General features: G+C 47.6%; 1 protein-coding gene across 2 annotated transcripts in view; it reads right to left on the reverse strand.

The window, feature by feature from the left end:
* LOC126266593 (ankyrin repeat domain-containing protein 11-like) overlaps positions 1-15,989 on the reverse strand; it is a 323,390-nt gene that overhangs the window by 123,110 nt on the left and 184,291 nt on the right. For both annotated transcript variants that reach the window (XM_049970907.1, XM_049970906.1), the window contains exon 3: positions 9,611-9,753. In XM_049970907.1, the coding sequence (XP_049826864.1) occupies positions 9,611-9,753 (143 nt within the window). The remainder of the gene's footprint in view (positions 1-9,610; positions 9,754-15,989) is intronic.

The raw sequence follows: 15,989 nt of genomic DNA on the forward strand, positions 1-15,989 counted from the left end.
TTTCCGAAAGAACAGAAACAAAGTCATGGACACAGGCACTGTCACTGTCGCTGCAGAAATCCACACTGCATATGTAGGTAAGCTCCACGCACGTAGCAAAACCCTGGTGATACAGTTATCCCAAGCCCAACGGAATTTCGTACATTTTTCTGACCATACTCGTGCTTCGAAAGTCGTTAAGGATATATGCAGCTTTTACAAATATTCCTGTATTCATAAATTCTTCCGCATGTTCGGCCCAAATAATAGATGATGTTGTCATATCTTCACCCACCTTGTAGTTCTGGAATCGATGTATAGTCACAATATTGTTGTTAAAAACTGTCAGTAGGATCGAACTGACGCCCTTTGCAGGAAATGTATTCGCAATTGCGGATATGAACCATCATCGGCTGTATATTGAAATGACGACAATGAAAATGTGTGCGCACCGGGCAACACTGCATCATATCTCTTAATAACATAGGCACTGCTATTTCGCACGACCCCCTTTGATCCAGAGCATTTCTGTGAACATTATTCCGATAAATTTCCTCTTTAATAGGATTCACTGAGTAACATTAACCTGGAGTTCGTATATTACTGAATTATTTCAACGAACCATGCATTTACGCCTTCATTTATACTGCGCAAGTTATCTTACGGCGTGTGGCGAAAGGTGTTACTTGTATCACTAAATATCCCCCCCCCCCTCCCCGGCAGCTTCTCTATTCTACTCGCGAGAGGAAGTAATAGGTTGCGCGACTCTTCCCGGAACACATCTCGGAATTTCAATAGTGTAGTAAACCTTTCCACGATGCACAGCGCATCTTTGTGGCGTGCCTGTGGACTTGGCCGATGATGCCCGTAATGCTCACGAGCCAGCCAAATGACTGTGTGATGAAATGCGCAGCTTTTCGCTGGATCTCGTATATGTTTAAAAAAAAATCTTATTTTGCGTAAGAATTACATTTGCATAAAATTCTTCCTAGAATCTCATAGTGGGATTTGCTTTTCTTACAATTAGTTATATGTGGTCATTAGAATCTACGTCGTTCCGGACATTCAATCATAGGTATTTCACGGGTTTTACTGTTTCCAGTGGTTCGTCACCCAAAGCGTAATAGTACAGTAGTAGATTTCTTCGTCTGTTAATGCACAGTACGATTCATTTAATTATATTCAGTGTAATCTTCCGGTAACTACACCAATCATCGACTCTCTGCAGGTCTCGCTACAGTTTGCAAAAGCCTTCTGGCGTTGCTACCTTCTTTCAGCGAACTGTGTAATTTGCGAACAGCCTCGTGGAGCTTCCGACGTCGTCCCCTAGATCATTTAAACAGGATGGTCAACATAAAATGGGCCCGGAAATTATCTCATCCACCTTAAGACAGGCAAACCAATTTACATGACCCACAGCGGAGAGTAGAAGTAGGACTGCCTACCTTAAGGGGCATGAAATACGCGCTGAGAAACGTCGCACCACGAAGGTGTTACGCAAATTTGTCACAGACTGATATTCATACAGGCATCGATGGATAATGCAAACTTGTAAACATTGTTGGCCAACGGATGAATGTGCTACAGCGCAGTTACACCGTGGATGTGGCAAGGATAGTAAACAGGGAACGATATTAGGGCAGAAAGTCTTTGCGAAATTCATTCCGTATACTCAGTAGGACAGTAATAATGCCTCGCAGACAGACGCGGTAACAATACACGCAGATGTCAGCAGTTGAGAGAGAACGTACGTGTAGTTGGGGTGAATGAAGCCGGTTTGAGCAATCGCCGAATCGTTCGACAGTTGAATAGGAGCGATGCCACTATTGGACGATGTTGACGGACTGTGTGAATCATGGCCGAGCACAAGATCAATAAGGAAATGGTCGATCTAGGGAGACGACAGAAGTAGAAAGCCGGACAATCGTCAGAGAGGCACTCAGATGCCCAATCATCACTGTCAGCAATCCAATGCGCAACTGGTGCTCCAGTAACCACAAGGACCATTAATAGGCGGTTCACAAAAACGAGCCTGGGCCGACAGCGCTCCCTGCACTGACTACCACTGATCTCCGTGCACCAACAGAACGGTAGCGCACATTCGGCCTGGAATCACATCGACCGGAATCGAATTGTCTTCAGTGAGAAGTGAACAGGGAACATGTCCGTAGAAGGGCATAAGGTTTTTACGAATTTCATTCCGTGTACTCAACTGGACAGTAACTATGCCTGGCAGAGGGGCGCATGTTTAAAGACGTTCCGAACTAACTGTCGGCCGCCATACGGCTCGACAATGAGAAGTGACAGTCATTTCATTTCATAGCAGGACCACTTTGGTTGTCATCCGCGGCACCCTTACAGCACAGCGGTACCTCGACGATATTCTGCATCCCGTTTTGGTGCCGCCCTGAGCTTACATTTCAGCACTCTGATAGCCTTCGTGCTTGCTAAACTCCAATTCTTACCTTGGTCAGCAAGATCGCCAGTTCTCTCCCCAAGTGAGAACGTTTGCAGCATTATGGGCAATGCCCTCCAACCAGCTCGGCATTTTGCCAGCCTAACGCACCAGTTGGACAGAATCTCGCACGACATCACTCAGAAGGACATCCAACAAACCTATCAATGCCAAGCCGAATAAATGCTTGCGTAAGTCACAGGTGGACCGATGTGTTAGTGACTTGCTCAATTTGTGAAGATGTTTCTTTTGAATAAATCATCCCATGTTTCTGATATTGTAATGATTTGTTTGTCTGTATATGAACGTCACATCTACCTAGTTCTGCCGATTCGGATGACTCCTTCGTGATGTCTTGAAGTGAATTTTCCGGACCAATATTATCTTGCTCATCTTGTATATAACGCAAACGTGAAGGTTCTATTACATTTTCTTGGCGATACTGCCACAGTTACCATTACATCCGTCAATTTCTTCTAAGGACGACGTGTTGAGTTCTGTTTGCAAAGAAGTCGTGAATTCAGTTTTTCTTTTAATTTTTTTTTTTGTTTTGTTTTTGAACAACAATGTGGAACTATATCAAATGCTTTTCTACCGTGTTCAGCCACAGTCATACAGAATTTTTGAAGGAAGACGCCGCCGTTTGGCTGTACATTTCTGTATATTTTCAGCGCGCAGTCTAGAGTTTGGCTTTCACGCCAATATCGAGTACAATACTTTAGCCGTTGCTATTTAAATAAAGCTCAAGATCATTGAAAACGTTTTACCGATCTGCCTAGCCAGTGTTTAAATACACTAGGTCATCAAAAGTATCCGGACACCCCAAAAACATACGTGTTTCATATTAGGTGCATAGTGCTGTCACCTATTGACAGCTACACCATGTCAGCGACCTCAGTAGTCATTAGACATCGTGAGACAGCAGAATGGGGGGCTCTGCGGAACTCACGGACTTCGAACGTGGTCAGGTGATTGGGTGTTACTTGTGTGATACGACTTTACGGGAGACTTCCACACTCCCAAACATCACTAGGTCCACTGTTTCCGACGTGATAGTGAAGTGGAAACGTGAAGGGACACGCACAGCACAAAAGCGTACAGGCCGACCTCGTCTGTCGACTGATCGAGACCGCCGACAGTTAAACAGATATGCAGACATCTATCCAGACTATTACACAGGAATTCCAAACTGTATCAGGATCCATTGCAAGTACTGTGACAGTTAGGCGGGAGGTGAAAAAAAAACTTGGATTTCATGGTCGAGAGGCTGTTCATAAGCCACACATCACGCCGGTAAATGCCAAACGACGGATCGCTTGATGTAAGGAGCGTCACCAGTGAGCGATTGAATAGTGGAAAAACGTTGTGTGGAGTGACGAATCACGGTCCATAATGTGGCGATCCGATGGCAGGGTGTGGATATGGCGAATGCCCGGTGAACGTCATCTGCCAGCGTTTGTAGTGCCAAAAGTAAAATTCGGAGGCGGTGGTTTTATGGTGTGGTCGTGTTTCTCATGAATGGGCTTGTATCCCTTGTTGTTTTGCGTGGCACTATCACAGCACAGGCCTACGTTGGTGTTTTAAGCACCTTCTTGCTTCCCACTGTTGAAGAGCAATTCGGGAATGGCGACTGCATCTTTCTACACGATCGATCACCTGTTCATAATGCACGGCCTGTGACGGAGAGATTACACGGCAATAACATTCCTATAATGGACTGGCCTGCACAGAGTCGTCACCTGAATCCTATAGAACACCTTTGGGATGTTTTGGAACGCGGACTTCGTGCCAGGCTTCACCGACCGACATCGATACCTCTCCTCAGTGCAGCACTCCCTGAAGAATGGGCAGCCATTCCCCAAGAAAGCTTCCAGTACCTGACTGAACGTATGCCTGCAAGAGTGGAAGCTGTCAACAAGGCTAAGGCTGGGCCAACACCATATTGAATTCCAGCATTATCGATGTAAGTCATTTTCAGCCAGGTGTTCGTAGCCCATTATCCCTGAGTTCAATCAGACATTAGCTAGTCCCCCCCCCATCCCCCCTACCGTCTGTTGCCCTCCCCCCTCCACCCCCGGACATTATCACCAACCGTAGCATCTACAGGGTGTTTCAAAAATGACCGGTATATTTGAAACGGCAATAAAAACTAAACGAGCAGCGATAAAAATACACCGTTTGTTGCAATATGCTTGGGACAACAGTACATTTCCAGGCGGACAAACTTTCGAAATTACAGTAGTTACAATTATCAACAACAGATGGCGCTGCATGTGATGTGATAGATATAAAAGACAACGCAGTCTGTGGGTGCGCATTCTGTACGTCGTCTTTCTGCTGTAAGCGTGTTCTGTTCACAATGTGCAATTGTGCTGTGGACAACATGGTTTATTCCTTAGAACAGGGGATTTTTCTGGTGTTGGAGTTCCACCGCCTCGAACACAGTGTTGTTGCAACAAGACGAAGTTTTCAACGGAGGTTTAATGTAACCATAGGACGGAAAAGCGATACAATAAAGGATCTGTTTGAAAAATTTCAATGGAGTGGGAACGTGACGGATGAACGTGCTGGAAAGGTAGGGCGACCGCGTACGGCAACCACAGAGGGCAACGTGCAGCTAGTGCAGCAGGTGATCCAACAGCGGCCTCGGGTTTCCGTTCGCCGTGTTGCAGCTGCGGTCCAAATGACGCCAACGTCCACGTATCGTCTCATGCGCCAGAGTTTACACATCTATCCATACAAAATTCAAACGCGGCAACCCCTCAGCGCCGCTACCATAGCTGCACAAGAGACATTCGCTAACGATATAGTGCACAGGATTGATGACGGCGATATGCATGTGGGCAGCATTTGGTTTACTGACGAAGCTTATTTTTACCTGGACGGCTTCGTCAATAAACAGAACTGGCGCATATGGGGAACCGAAAAGCCCCATGTTGCAGTCCCATCGTCCCTGCATCCTCAAAAAGTACTGGTCTTGGCCGCCATTTCTTCCAAAGGAATCATTGGCCCATTTTTCAGGTCCGAAACGATTACTGCATCACGCTATCTGGACATTCTTCGTGAATTTGTGGCGGTACAAATTGCCTTAGACGACACTGCGAACGCCTCGTGGTTTATGCAAGATGGTGCCCGGCCACATCACACGGCCGACGTCTTTAATTTCCTGAATGAATATTTCGATGATCGTGTGATTGCTTTAGGCTGTCTGAAACATACAGGAGGCGGCGTGGATTGGCCTCCCTATTCGCCAGACATGAACCCCTGTGATTTCTTTCTGTGGGGACACTTGAAAGACCATGTGTACCGCCAGAATCCAGAAACAATTGAACAGCTGAAGCAGTATATCTCATCTGCATGTGAAGCCATTCCGCCAGACACGTTGTCAAAGGTTTCGGGTAATTTCATTCAGAGACTACACCATATTATTGCTACGCATGGTGGATATGTGCAAAATATCGTACTATAGAATTTCCCAGACCGCAGCGCCATCTGTTGTGGACAATTGTAACTACTGTAATTTCGAAAGTTTGTCTGCCTGAAAATGTACTGTTGTCCCAAGCATGTTGCAACAAACGGTGTATTTCTATTGCTGCTCGTTTGGTTTGTATTGCCGTTTCAAATATACCGGTCATTTTTGAAACACCCTGTAGTTAAACTGTAAAATGAAAGACTTTTCTTGGTACACTTCTACACTCCTGGAAATTGAAATAAGAACACCGTGAATTCATTGTCCCAGGAAGGGGAAACTTTATTGACACATTCCTGGGGTCAGATACATCACATGATCACACTGACAGAACCACAGGCACATAGACACAGGCAACAGAGCATGCACAATGTCGGCACTAGTACAGTGTATATCCACCTTTCGCAGCAATGCAGGCTGCTATTCTCCCATGGAGACGATCGTAGAGATGCTGGATGTAGTCCTGTGGAACGGCTTGCCATGCCATTTCAACCTCAGTTGGACCAGCGTTCGTGCTGGACGTGCAGACCGCGTGAGACGACGCTTCATCCAGTCCCAAACATGCTCAATGGAGGACAGATCCGGAGATCTTGCTGGCCAGGGTAGTTGACTTACACCTTCTAGAGCACGTTGGGTGGCACGGGATACATGCCGACGTGCATTGTCCTGTTGGAACAGCAAGTTCCCTTGCCGGTCTAGGAATAGTAGAACGATGGGTTCGATGACGGTTTCGATGTACCGTGCACTATTCAGTGTCCCCTCGACGATCACCAGAGGTGTACGGCCAGTGTAGGAGATCTCTCCCCACACCATGATGCCGGGTGTTGGCCCTGTGTGCCTCGGTCGTATGCAGTCCTGATTGTGGCGCTCACCTGCACGGCGCCAAACACGCATACGACCATCATTGGCACCAAGGCAGAAGCGACTCTCATCGCTGAAGACGACACGTCTCCATTTGTCCCTCCATTCACGCCTGTTGCGACACCACTGGAGGCGGGCTGCACGATGTTGGGGCGTGAGCGGAAGACGGCCTAACGGTGCGCGGGACCGTAGCCCAGCTTCATGGAGACGGTTGCGAATGGTCCTCGCCAATACCCCAGGAGCAACAGTGTCCATAATTTGCTGGGAAGTGGCGGTGCGGTCCCCTACGGCACTGCGTAGGATCCTACGGTCTTGGCGTGCATCCGTGCGTCGCTGCGGTCCGGTCCCAGGTCGACGGGCACGTGCACCTTCCGCCGACCACTGGCGACAACATCGATGTACTGTGGAGACCTCACGCCCCACGTGTTGAGCAATTCGGCGGTACGTCCACCCGGCCTCCCGCATGCCCACTATACGCCCTCGCTCAAAGTCCGTCAACTGCACATACGGTTCACGTCCACGCCGTCGCGGCATGCTACCAGTGTTAAAGACTGCGATGGAGCTCCGTATGCCACGGCAAACTGGCTGAAACTGACGGCGGCGGTGCACAAATGCTGCGCAGCTAGCGCCATTCGACGGCCAACACCGCGGTTCCTGGTGTGTCCGCTGTGCCGTGCGTGTGATCATTGCTTGTGCAGCCCTCTCGCAGTGTCCGGAGCAAGTATGGTGGGTCTGACACACCGGTGTCAATGTGTTCTTTTTTCCATTTCCTGGAGTGTATGTTTAAAATGTTGAAAGATGAATGATGTTTACAGAATGAAATTTCCATTCTGCAGCAGAGTGTGCGCTGATATGAAACTTCGTGGCAAATTAAAATTGTGTGTCGGACCGAGACTCGAACTCGGGCACTTTGCCTTTGGCGAGCAAGTGCTCTACCATTTGAGCTACCCAAGCACGACTTACGACCTGCCCTGTCCTAATTACGCCAGTACCTCGTCTCCTACATTCCAAATGTCACAGAAGCTTTCCTGGAGACCTTGCAGAACTAGCACTCTTTTTCTTCCAGGAGTGCTAGTTCTGCAACGTTTACAGGAGAGCTTCTGTGAAGTTTGGAAGGTAGGAGATGATGTACTGGCGTAATTAGGACTGTGATTGTGGTATCGATAGTTCTGATGTCACAGCGTAGGTGCACGCTCGTAGGTCGGCACTAGAAGAGCAGACGAACTACGCCGACCACAGCGCCCTCTAGCCGACGTTGTGGATCTCAACGAGTGCTGCTGTGTTTTCTGCCCATTTCATCAAGAGCAGACGGCCTGGAAACATCGTTTTAACTTCGGAGTGTGTTGGCTTGCTATTTGTACTACTTACGACGGGAATACGGCTTCGCACCTATGTGCTCATCATCCCAAAGTTATGTAACCGTTTATTAACTTGTTTTTGCCTATAGTGGACACCTTTAAATTTAGACGCAGTACCGAAGTACTTTACCTCTCCTGCTCCTACTCGCTTCCTTCATTCGGCCTATTTTACAGATCACAGGAGCAGACCCACGCGCTACCTTCCAGGCGGGATACAAAAGTGAGGGCGGGTCGTGAGTCGTGCTTGGGTAGCTGTACCTCAGATGGTAGAGCACTTGCTCGCCAAAGGCAAAGGTTCTGAATTGAATTCGTGATGCATCGCAAGTGCTAGCCACAACACCTTTTCAGATAAGAAAACTAACTACCACACCTCATGAAGACACTTGTTACAAAACACACTTCCCCTGCATTACTCCTCTCCAGCGCGGCATTTGCTTGACCTGCACACTGCAACCCCGTTTAAAATCAAACAAAAACTGTTCAAATGGCTCTAAGCACTATGGGACATAACATCAGAGGTCATCAGTCCCCTAGACTTAGAACTACTTAAACCTAAACTCCCCTAGAACTTAAAACTACTTAACTCTTACTAACCCAAGGACATCACACACATCCATGTCCGAGGCAGGATTCGAACCTGCGACCGTAGCAGCAGCGCGGTTCCGGACTGAAGCGCCTAGAACCGCTCGGCCACAGCGGCCGGCCAAATTTAGATGTGTGCACTATACTTACTGTTCGTAAATCACTTGATTGCTGCACTCCTTACTTCTGAACTGGTAGAAATTGGAAGATCTCAGTGTGATAATGCTTTGTGGCTGATCACTCAAATAATAATAATTGTAATGATAAATTCAGGCTGTTGGTGCTTTGTATCTAATCTCTCTAATAATAATAATAATAATAACACTATGTACAACATTGTAGTAGACATTATGTAGTTACTGCTGTGTCGTTAATTCATTTATCTGTTTCGAAGCGAATAATGAAGCAAGTTCTGTACTGCTGCTGTTACTGGCTGCAACTTCAGATATTCAGCATTTGTTACGTATACGTCTTACATTTATCGTCAGCGATGAACGGGACAAAGAAGAACGTATGTGTGTGGTGGATGGACTGTGTGAGGAACCTGTAAGCTCACCGCATTAATGCTGCTAACTGAGAAAAGTAATTATTGGTACATTATATAATCAGTTTTGGGGTCTTACAAAATTGTAATAATAGTAATTATCTGTTGAAAATAATTTAATTTCGTGACTGAAACACAATCGAATGGTTTAGCTTTTACCCCTCAGAAAATTTCATTTTAGCCCTCAGACGGTAATTAGCGCCATATTGGGAACCGGTTTCGTAGACGAACACAGCGAGCTCAGTTTCACTATAGCTTGTTTGCGATTCTTGGGCGATGGAGAGAGGCGGTGGGGGGGTTCTACGACAGGCTGCATACGCGACACAAGCCATGGAGAGGGTAGGGGAGGGGGAGCGACGCACCTCGTGGTGGCCGTTGAGCGCGGCGTCGTGCAGCGGCGTGTCGTCGTGCAGGCCGCGCGCGTTGACGCAGGCCCCCGCCGCCAGCAGCGCCGCCGCCACGTCGCGGTGCCCGTGGTTGGCCGCCTCGTGCAGCGGCGTCCACCCTGCACACACAGCCACACCACACCTCAGCCTCACCCTGCACCGGGGCAGCCAACGGAAAAACAACACGCTATCCGCTTAGTACTCGACAAAATGAACACCAGACCCAGCATTGCAGGAATTAAACACAAAAACACTATAGTCCGATTAAAATTACCCGCTAGTTGGCGTCTGTCACTTGCAGCTACAGTTTTTCCACATCGGCTACCGGCTACTACTCAGTTACAGGTGACACACAAGACACAGCGGGTCACTTTACAAATGCTCTTAATGTATAACGAAGAACAACGTTGCAAGTGGCCGCCGCGAGGTATGTTTGAAATGCGAGGTGCTCTGTCGACAACTGATGTTAAGTGACCAATAACTGAACTACGTCAGACGACGCGTTTTGTAGCCCTGAATTTAAACTCATGTCTTAAGCTAACCACCTCCCACTGGCTACACGAACTGCCTCGTTACCAACCGATGAGCATTACTCATTGACACTTGGCTGCGCGTTATATGCGACGCAGGCAGATACCAAAAGCAAAAGGAATTTAGGAAGAAAAATAAGAGCAAATAAAAAAGTCAGTACGGTGATAAAAATGGCATGCGAAGTATTAGAAATAAAATATTACATTTAAATGTATTAACTGAGTAAACATATCAAATTATTTTGATTAGATTTAGAAATGAAAAAAAAACGCTACATGTGATGAGGTTCGAACCTGCTACTTCCTACAAGTTATATTTATGCGCCAACAGTTGCTCTATGCCACATCAGGGGGGGGGGGGGGGCGGGGGGTTGGGTTGTAATTGTAACTGTGGTGATCCACTTGCAACGATGAAATGCAGCCTGCAAAAACTCAGCTTCGCACAATGCGTATTTCATTAGCATAACTCAGAGACAGAGAGAGAGAGAGACAAGAGAGGGAGAGAGAGAGAGAGAGAGAGAGAGAGAGACAGTGAGTATGTGTGTGTGTGTGTGTGTGTGTGTGTGTGTGTGTGTGTGTGTGTGTGTGTTTGCTGTATGTGGCGTAGTTGTCATGAAATACACTCCCGGAAATGGAAAAAAGAACACATTGACACCGGTGTGTCAGACCCACCATACTTGCTCCGGACACTGCGAGAGGGCTGCACAAGCAATGATCACACGCACGGCACAGCGGACACACCAGGAACTGCGGTGTTGGCCGTCGAATGGCGCTAGCTGCGCAGCATTTGTGCACCACCGCCGTCAGTGTCAGCCAGTTTGCCGTGGCATACGGAGCTCCATCGCAGTCTTTAACACTGGTAGCATGCCGCGACAGCGTGGACGTGAACCGTATGTACAGTTGACGGACTTTGAGCGAGGGCGTATAGTGGGCATGCGGGAGGCCGGGTGGACGTACCGCCGAATTGCTCAACACGTGGGGCGTGAGGTCTCCACAGTACATCGATGTTGTCGCCAGTGGTCGGCGGAAGGTGCACGTGCCCGTCGACCTGGGACCGGACCGCAGCGACGCACGGATGCACGCCAAGACCGTAGGATCCTACGCAGTGCCGTAGGGGACCGCACCGCCACTTCCCAGCAAATCAGCAAATTAGGGACACTGTTGCTCCTGGGGTATCAGCGAGGACCATTCGCAACCGTCTCCATGAAGCTGGGCTACGGTCCCCCACACCGTTAGGCCGTCTTCCGCTCACGCCCCAACATCGTGCGGCCCGCCTCCAGTGGTGTCGCGACAGGCGTGAATGGAGGGACGAATGGAGACGTGTCGTCTTCAGCGATGAGAGTCGCTTCTGCCTTGGTGCCAATTATGGTCGTATGCGTGTTTGGCGCCGTGTAGGTGAGCGCCACAATCAGGACTGCATACGACCGAGGCACACAGGGAAAACACCCGGCATCATGGTGTGGGGAGCGATCTCCTACACTGGCCGTACACCTCTGGTGATCGTCGAGGGGACACTGAATAGTGCACGGTACATCCAAACCGTCATCGAACCCATCGTTCTACCATTCCTAGACCGGCAAGGGAACTTGCTGTTCCAACAGGACAATGCACGTCCGCATGTATCCTGTGCCACCCAACGTGCTCTAGAAGGTGTAAGTCAACTACCCTGGCCAGCAAGATCTCCGGATCTGTTCCCCATTGAGCATGTTTGGGACTGGATGAAGCGTCGTCTCACGCGGTCTGCACGTCCAGCACGAACGCTGGCCCAACTGAGGCGCCAGGTGGAAATGGCATGGCAAGCCGTTCCACAGGACTACATCCAGCATCTCTACGATCGTTTCCATGAGAGAATAGCAGCCTGCATTGCTGCGAAAGGTGGATATACACTGTACTAGTGCCGACATTGTGCATGCTCTGTTGCCTGTGTCTATGTGCCTGAGGTTCTGTCAGTGTGATCATGTGATGTATCTGACCCCAGGAATGTGTCAATAAAGTTTCCCCTTCCTGGGACAATGAATTCACGGTGTTCTTATTTCAATTTCCAGGAGTGTACTTTCCTGCCGGCAGGAGTGGCCGTGAGGTTCTAGGCGCTACAGTATGGAACCGAACGACCGCTACGGTCGCAGATTCGAATCCTGCCTCAGGCATAGATGTGTGTGATGTCCTTAGGTTAGGAAGGTTTAATTAGTTCTAACTTCTAGGCGGCTGATGACCTCAGAAGTTAAGTCGCATAGTGCTCAGAGCCATTTGAACGAAGCAAATCGACTAAGAGGGTAGTGATGTTTCAGTGATTACAATATCGAGTTGAATTTACCAATAATTTGGTAGTATGAGATCAGTTATCGGTATGAAGCTGTACCCACTCTGACACTGATGCATGTACTGATTTGGGTGAGAAGGGTCTCATAAAGTCGTTGTATCCTCTCTTGAGGCAAGCTGGTACGTAACTGTTCTAAATGGTCTTGGATATCCTGGATAGTGGGACTGGGACGTAGACGATGACTCAGCTGGTCTTGTTCATTCTGTATCGGCAACAGTTCTGGTGAACTTGCTGCCACAGGAGTACCCCAAAATCACGCAGAAACTTCATGGATACACGTGTAATGCGCGGAGCGACATTGTCGTGTTGAAAAATTTCACCACGACCTTGTTGCATGACAGCTAACACACGAGGAGGCGGGATGTCGGTGACATGACGTTCTGTTCTGCCGTCACTGTTCCCTCAATCACTACCATTCGCGACATGAAGCCACACCCCACGGTTCCCCGCTGCATGACGCCGCGCATACCACCGCCGTGCCTCTCCAAAAACATTGGAAGAATGGAACATTTCCCCCGCGATTCATCACTGAACACCTCGTCTCGCCATTCACCAGCACTACATGCTTCACGGTCATGGCGCTACTACAAACGCCGCCGTTTGGGTTCCCGTGTTAACCGCAACTATGTATCGGGCGGTAACTCCCTAGTCCGTCTGCTGCTAGTCTAAAATGGTTCAATTGGCTCTGAGCACTATGGGACTTAACATATGAGGTCAACAGTCCCCTATACTTAGAACTACTTAAACCTAACTAACCTAAGGACATCACACATCGCAGCAGCGCGGTTCCAGACTGAAGCGCCTAGAACCGCTCGGCCACAACGGCCGTCTGCTGCTAATCTCTGACGAATGATGCCAGATGACACAAAATGTTGGAGGGAGTCCATTACTTGCGCCCTTCCGCCAATATCGATGGCACAGCACCTACACTGCATACGCATAGTGCCATCTCTACTTTGTGACTGGTGAATTGGAACATTGGTTGAATCGGCCAAATCGCAAAGGAATGACGTGAACAAGAAATATCAGTTACCAACATATGTGCCAACGTTATTGGCGGACACAGACTTTGCAGTGTATGATGAACTTTACCCCTTCCTAAAAAAAAGCGAAAAGAGAGATATTAACTAACTCATTTAAATAATTATGAATACTTCCAGTATGTTATTTCAAGTTGTTTTTGCCTTTGTATTATGTCATATATCGACTTGCTTTTATATCTATACCAGTTGAATGGCACTGTGATTTACATGGTGATAGTGTCAAAATACACTCCTGGAAATTGAAATAAGAACACCGTGAATTCATTGCCCCAGGAAGGGGAAACTTTATTGACACATTCCTGGGGTCAGATTCATCACATGATCACACTGACAGAACCACAGGCACATAGACACAGGCAACAGAGCATGCACAATGTCGGCACTAGTACAGTGTATATCCACCTTTAGCAGCAATGCAGGCTGCTATTCTCCCATGGAGACGATCGTACAGATGCTGGATGTAGTCCTGTGGAACGGCTTGCCATGCCATTTCCACCTGGCGCCTCAGTTGGACCAGCGTTCGTGCTGGACGTGCAGACCGCGTGAGACGACGCTTCATCCAGTCCCAAACATGCTCAATGGGGGACAGATCCGGAGATCTTTCTGGCCAAGTTAGTTGACTTACACCTTCTAGAGCACGTTGGGTGGCACGGGATACATGCTGACGTGCATTGTCCTGTTAGAACAGCAAGTTCCCTTGCCGGTCTAGGAATGGTAGAACAATGGGTTCGATGACGGTTTGGATGTAACGTGCACTATTCAGTGTCCCCTCGACGATCACCAGAGGTGTACGGCCAGTGTAGGAAATCACTCCCCACACTATGATGCCGGGTGTTGGCCCTGTGTGCCTCGGTCGTATGCAGTCCTGATTGTGGCGCTCACCTGCACGACGCCAAACACGCATACGACCATAATTGGCACCAAGGCAGAAGCGACTCTCATCGCTGAAGACGACACGTCTTCAGCAAAATACCATATTTGCAAAACAAGTCACAGTTTTTATCTGAAAATGAACGTTACAAACAAAAACTCTGCGAAAAATTATACAGTACATGAGATCCAGCTTAAAAAGGTAGCAGAATAAACCATTAGTAAACACGACGGTGCTGCAATCCTGGCCGGATCCAAAAAGTCTATTATATTAATTCCTTACTATTACCTATATCTGCCGAACGCCGGACGCTGTGGCCGAGCTGTTCTAGGCGCTTCGGTCTGGAACCGCGCGACCACTACTGTCGCAGGTTCGAATCCTGCCTCGGGCATGGATGTGTGTGATGTCCTTAGGTTAGTTAGGTTTTAAGTAGTTCTAAGTTCTAGGGGACTGATGCCTCAGATGTTAAATCCCATAGTGCTCAGAGCCATTTGAACTGTTACCTATATCTAACCTCTGTGTATGGCATTGAAAGGATGGGAAACCCAATGAGTCGCAAACAGCGGTCACTTTAAAGTGAGGCAGTACTGGTGTGATTCTAATACGACGCTTGTCACGACACAAACGTGCAGCACTACTGAGGAGCATCTCCCGTGGCACTCCTTTAAGGGGGGAAACCACAAGAGGAGATTCAAAAAATCCGATTTTTTATTGCATAAATCGTTAGCGTAACTATCCAAGACCGCACTGTCAACATTTCAAAGGGAAAATCGTATTCATTTAGATTTTATGAGCATAGAACAGAAGGAAATTCTTCAAATATATGAAAATTTATCAAGGGATGAATTACTGGAGAAATGTTTGGATGGCCACACACAAAATGCGAATGAAAGTTCTAATTCCACTACTCGGAGATTAGCTCCTAAACGCTTGCACTCCGGACTAAAAATCGCTGAACTGGCATCGTATTTACCAGCGGAGATATTCAATGAAAGAAATTCATCCTTCTGATGGTCGTGAACGAGCCAGGAATTGTAGTAGGCACGCAAAGCTTAAAATGGATAACCAGCACGTGAGCCGGCAAATTCGACGTAGTTCATTGGATTCGAAGGAAGGTCGAAAAGCTCGGAAAGAACTGCTGCAAGCGCAAAACGAAGCCTATGAGGAAGAAGAAGGATTACTATATGCTGCTGGAATCGCAGATTAATCGGTAAGCATTTTACATTATTGTTAACTTCCTTGAATTTCTAGTTTCAGAGAATTTATTTTTCAAACGCGTTTACCTCGAAATAACTTTTTTCACATTTGCGTGCATTGAATTGTTCCAACGCCTGCAAAATTTTTAATTTTTCATTATTTTCACCTGCACTGAGGTTGATATTATTAGAAAGTAAGTTATTAATGTAAAATCAAATTTCAGATGAAGATCGGAATGGCTACACTGCACGCTATTGGAGAACTATACTCACAACCTTCAGCGGACATCACCGCGTAACTTTGTTATTTTTGGCTGAAATTATTCAGAACAATTCACAAAAACTGACCGAAATATGAATGTAATGATATCAAAATTTAATTAAATTCTAATTAA

This window comes from Schistocerca gregaria, chromosome 4 (assembly GCF_023897955.1).
Source record: "Schistocerca gregaria isolate iqSchGreg1 chromosome 4, iqSchGreg1.2, whole genome shotgun sequence".
NCBI classification, from domain to species: domain Eukaryota; kingdom Metazoa; phylum Arthropoda; class Insecta; order Orthoptera; family Acrididae; genus Schistocerca; species Schistocerca gregaria.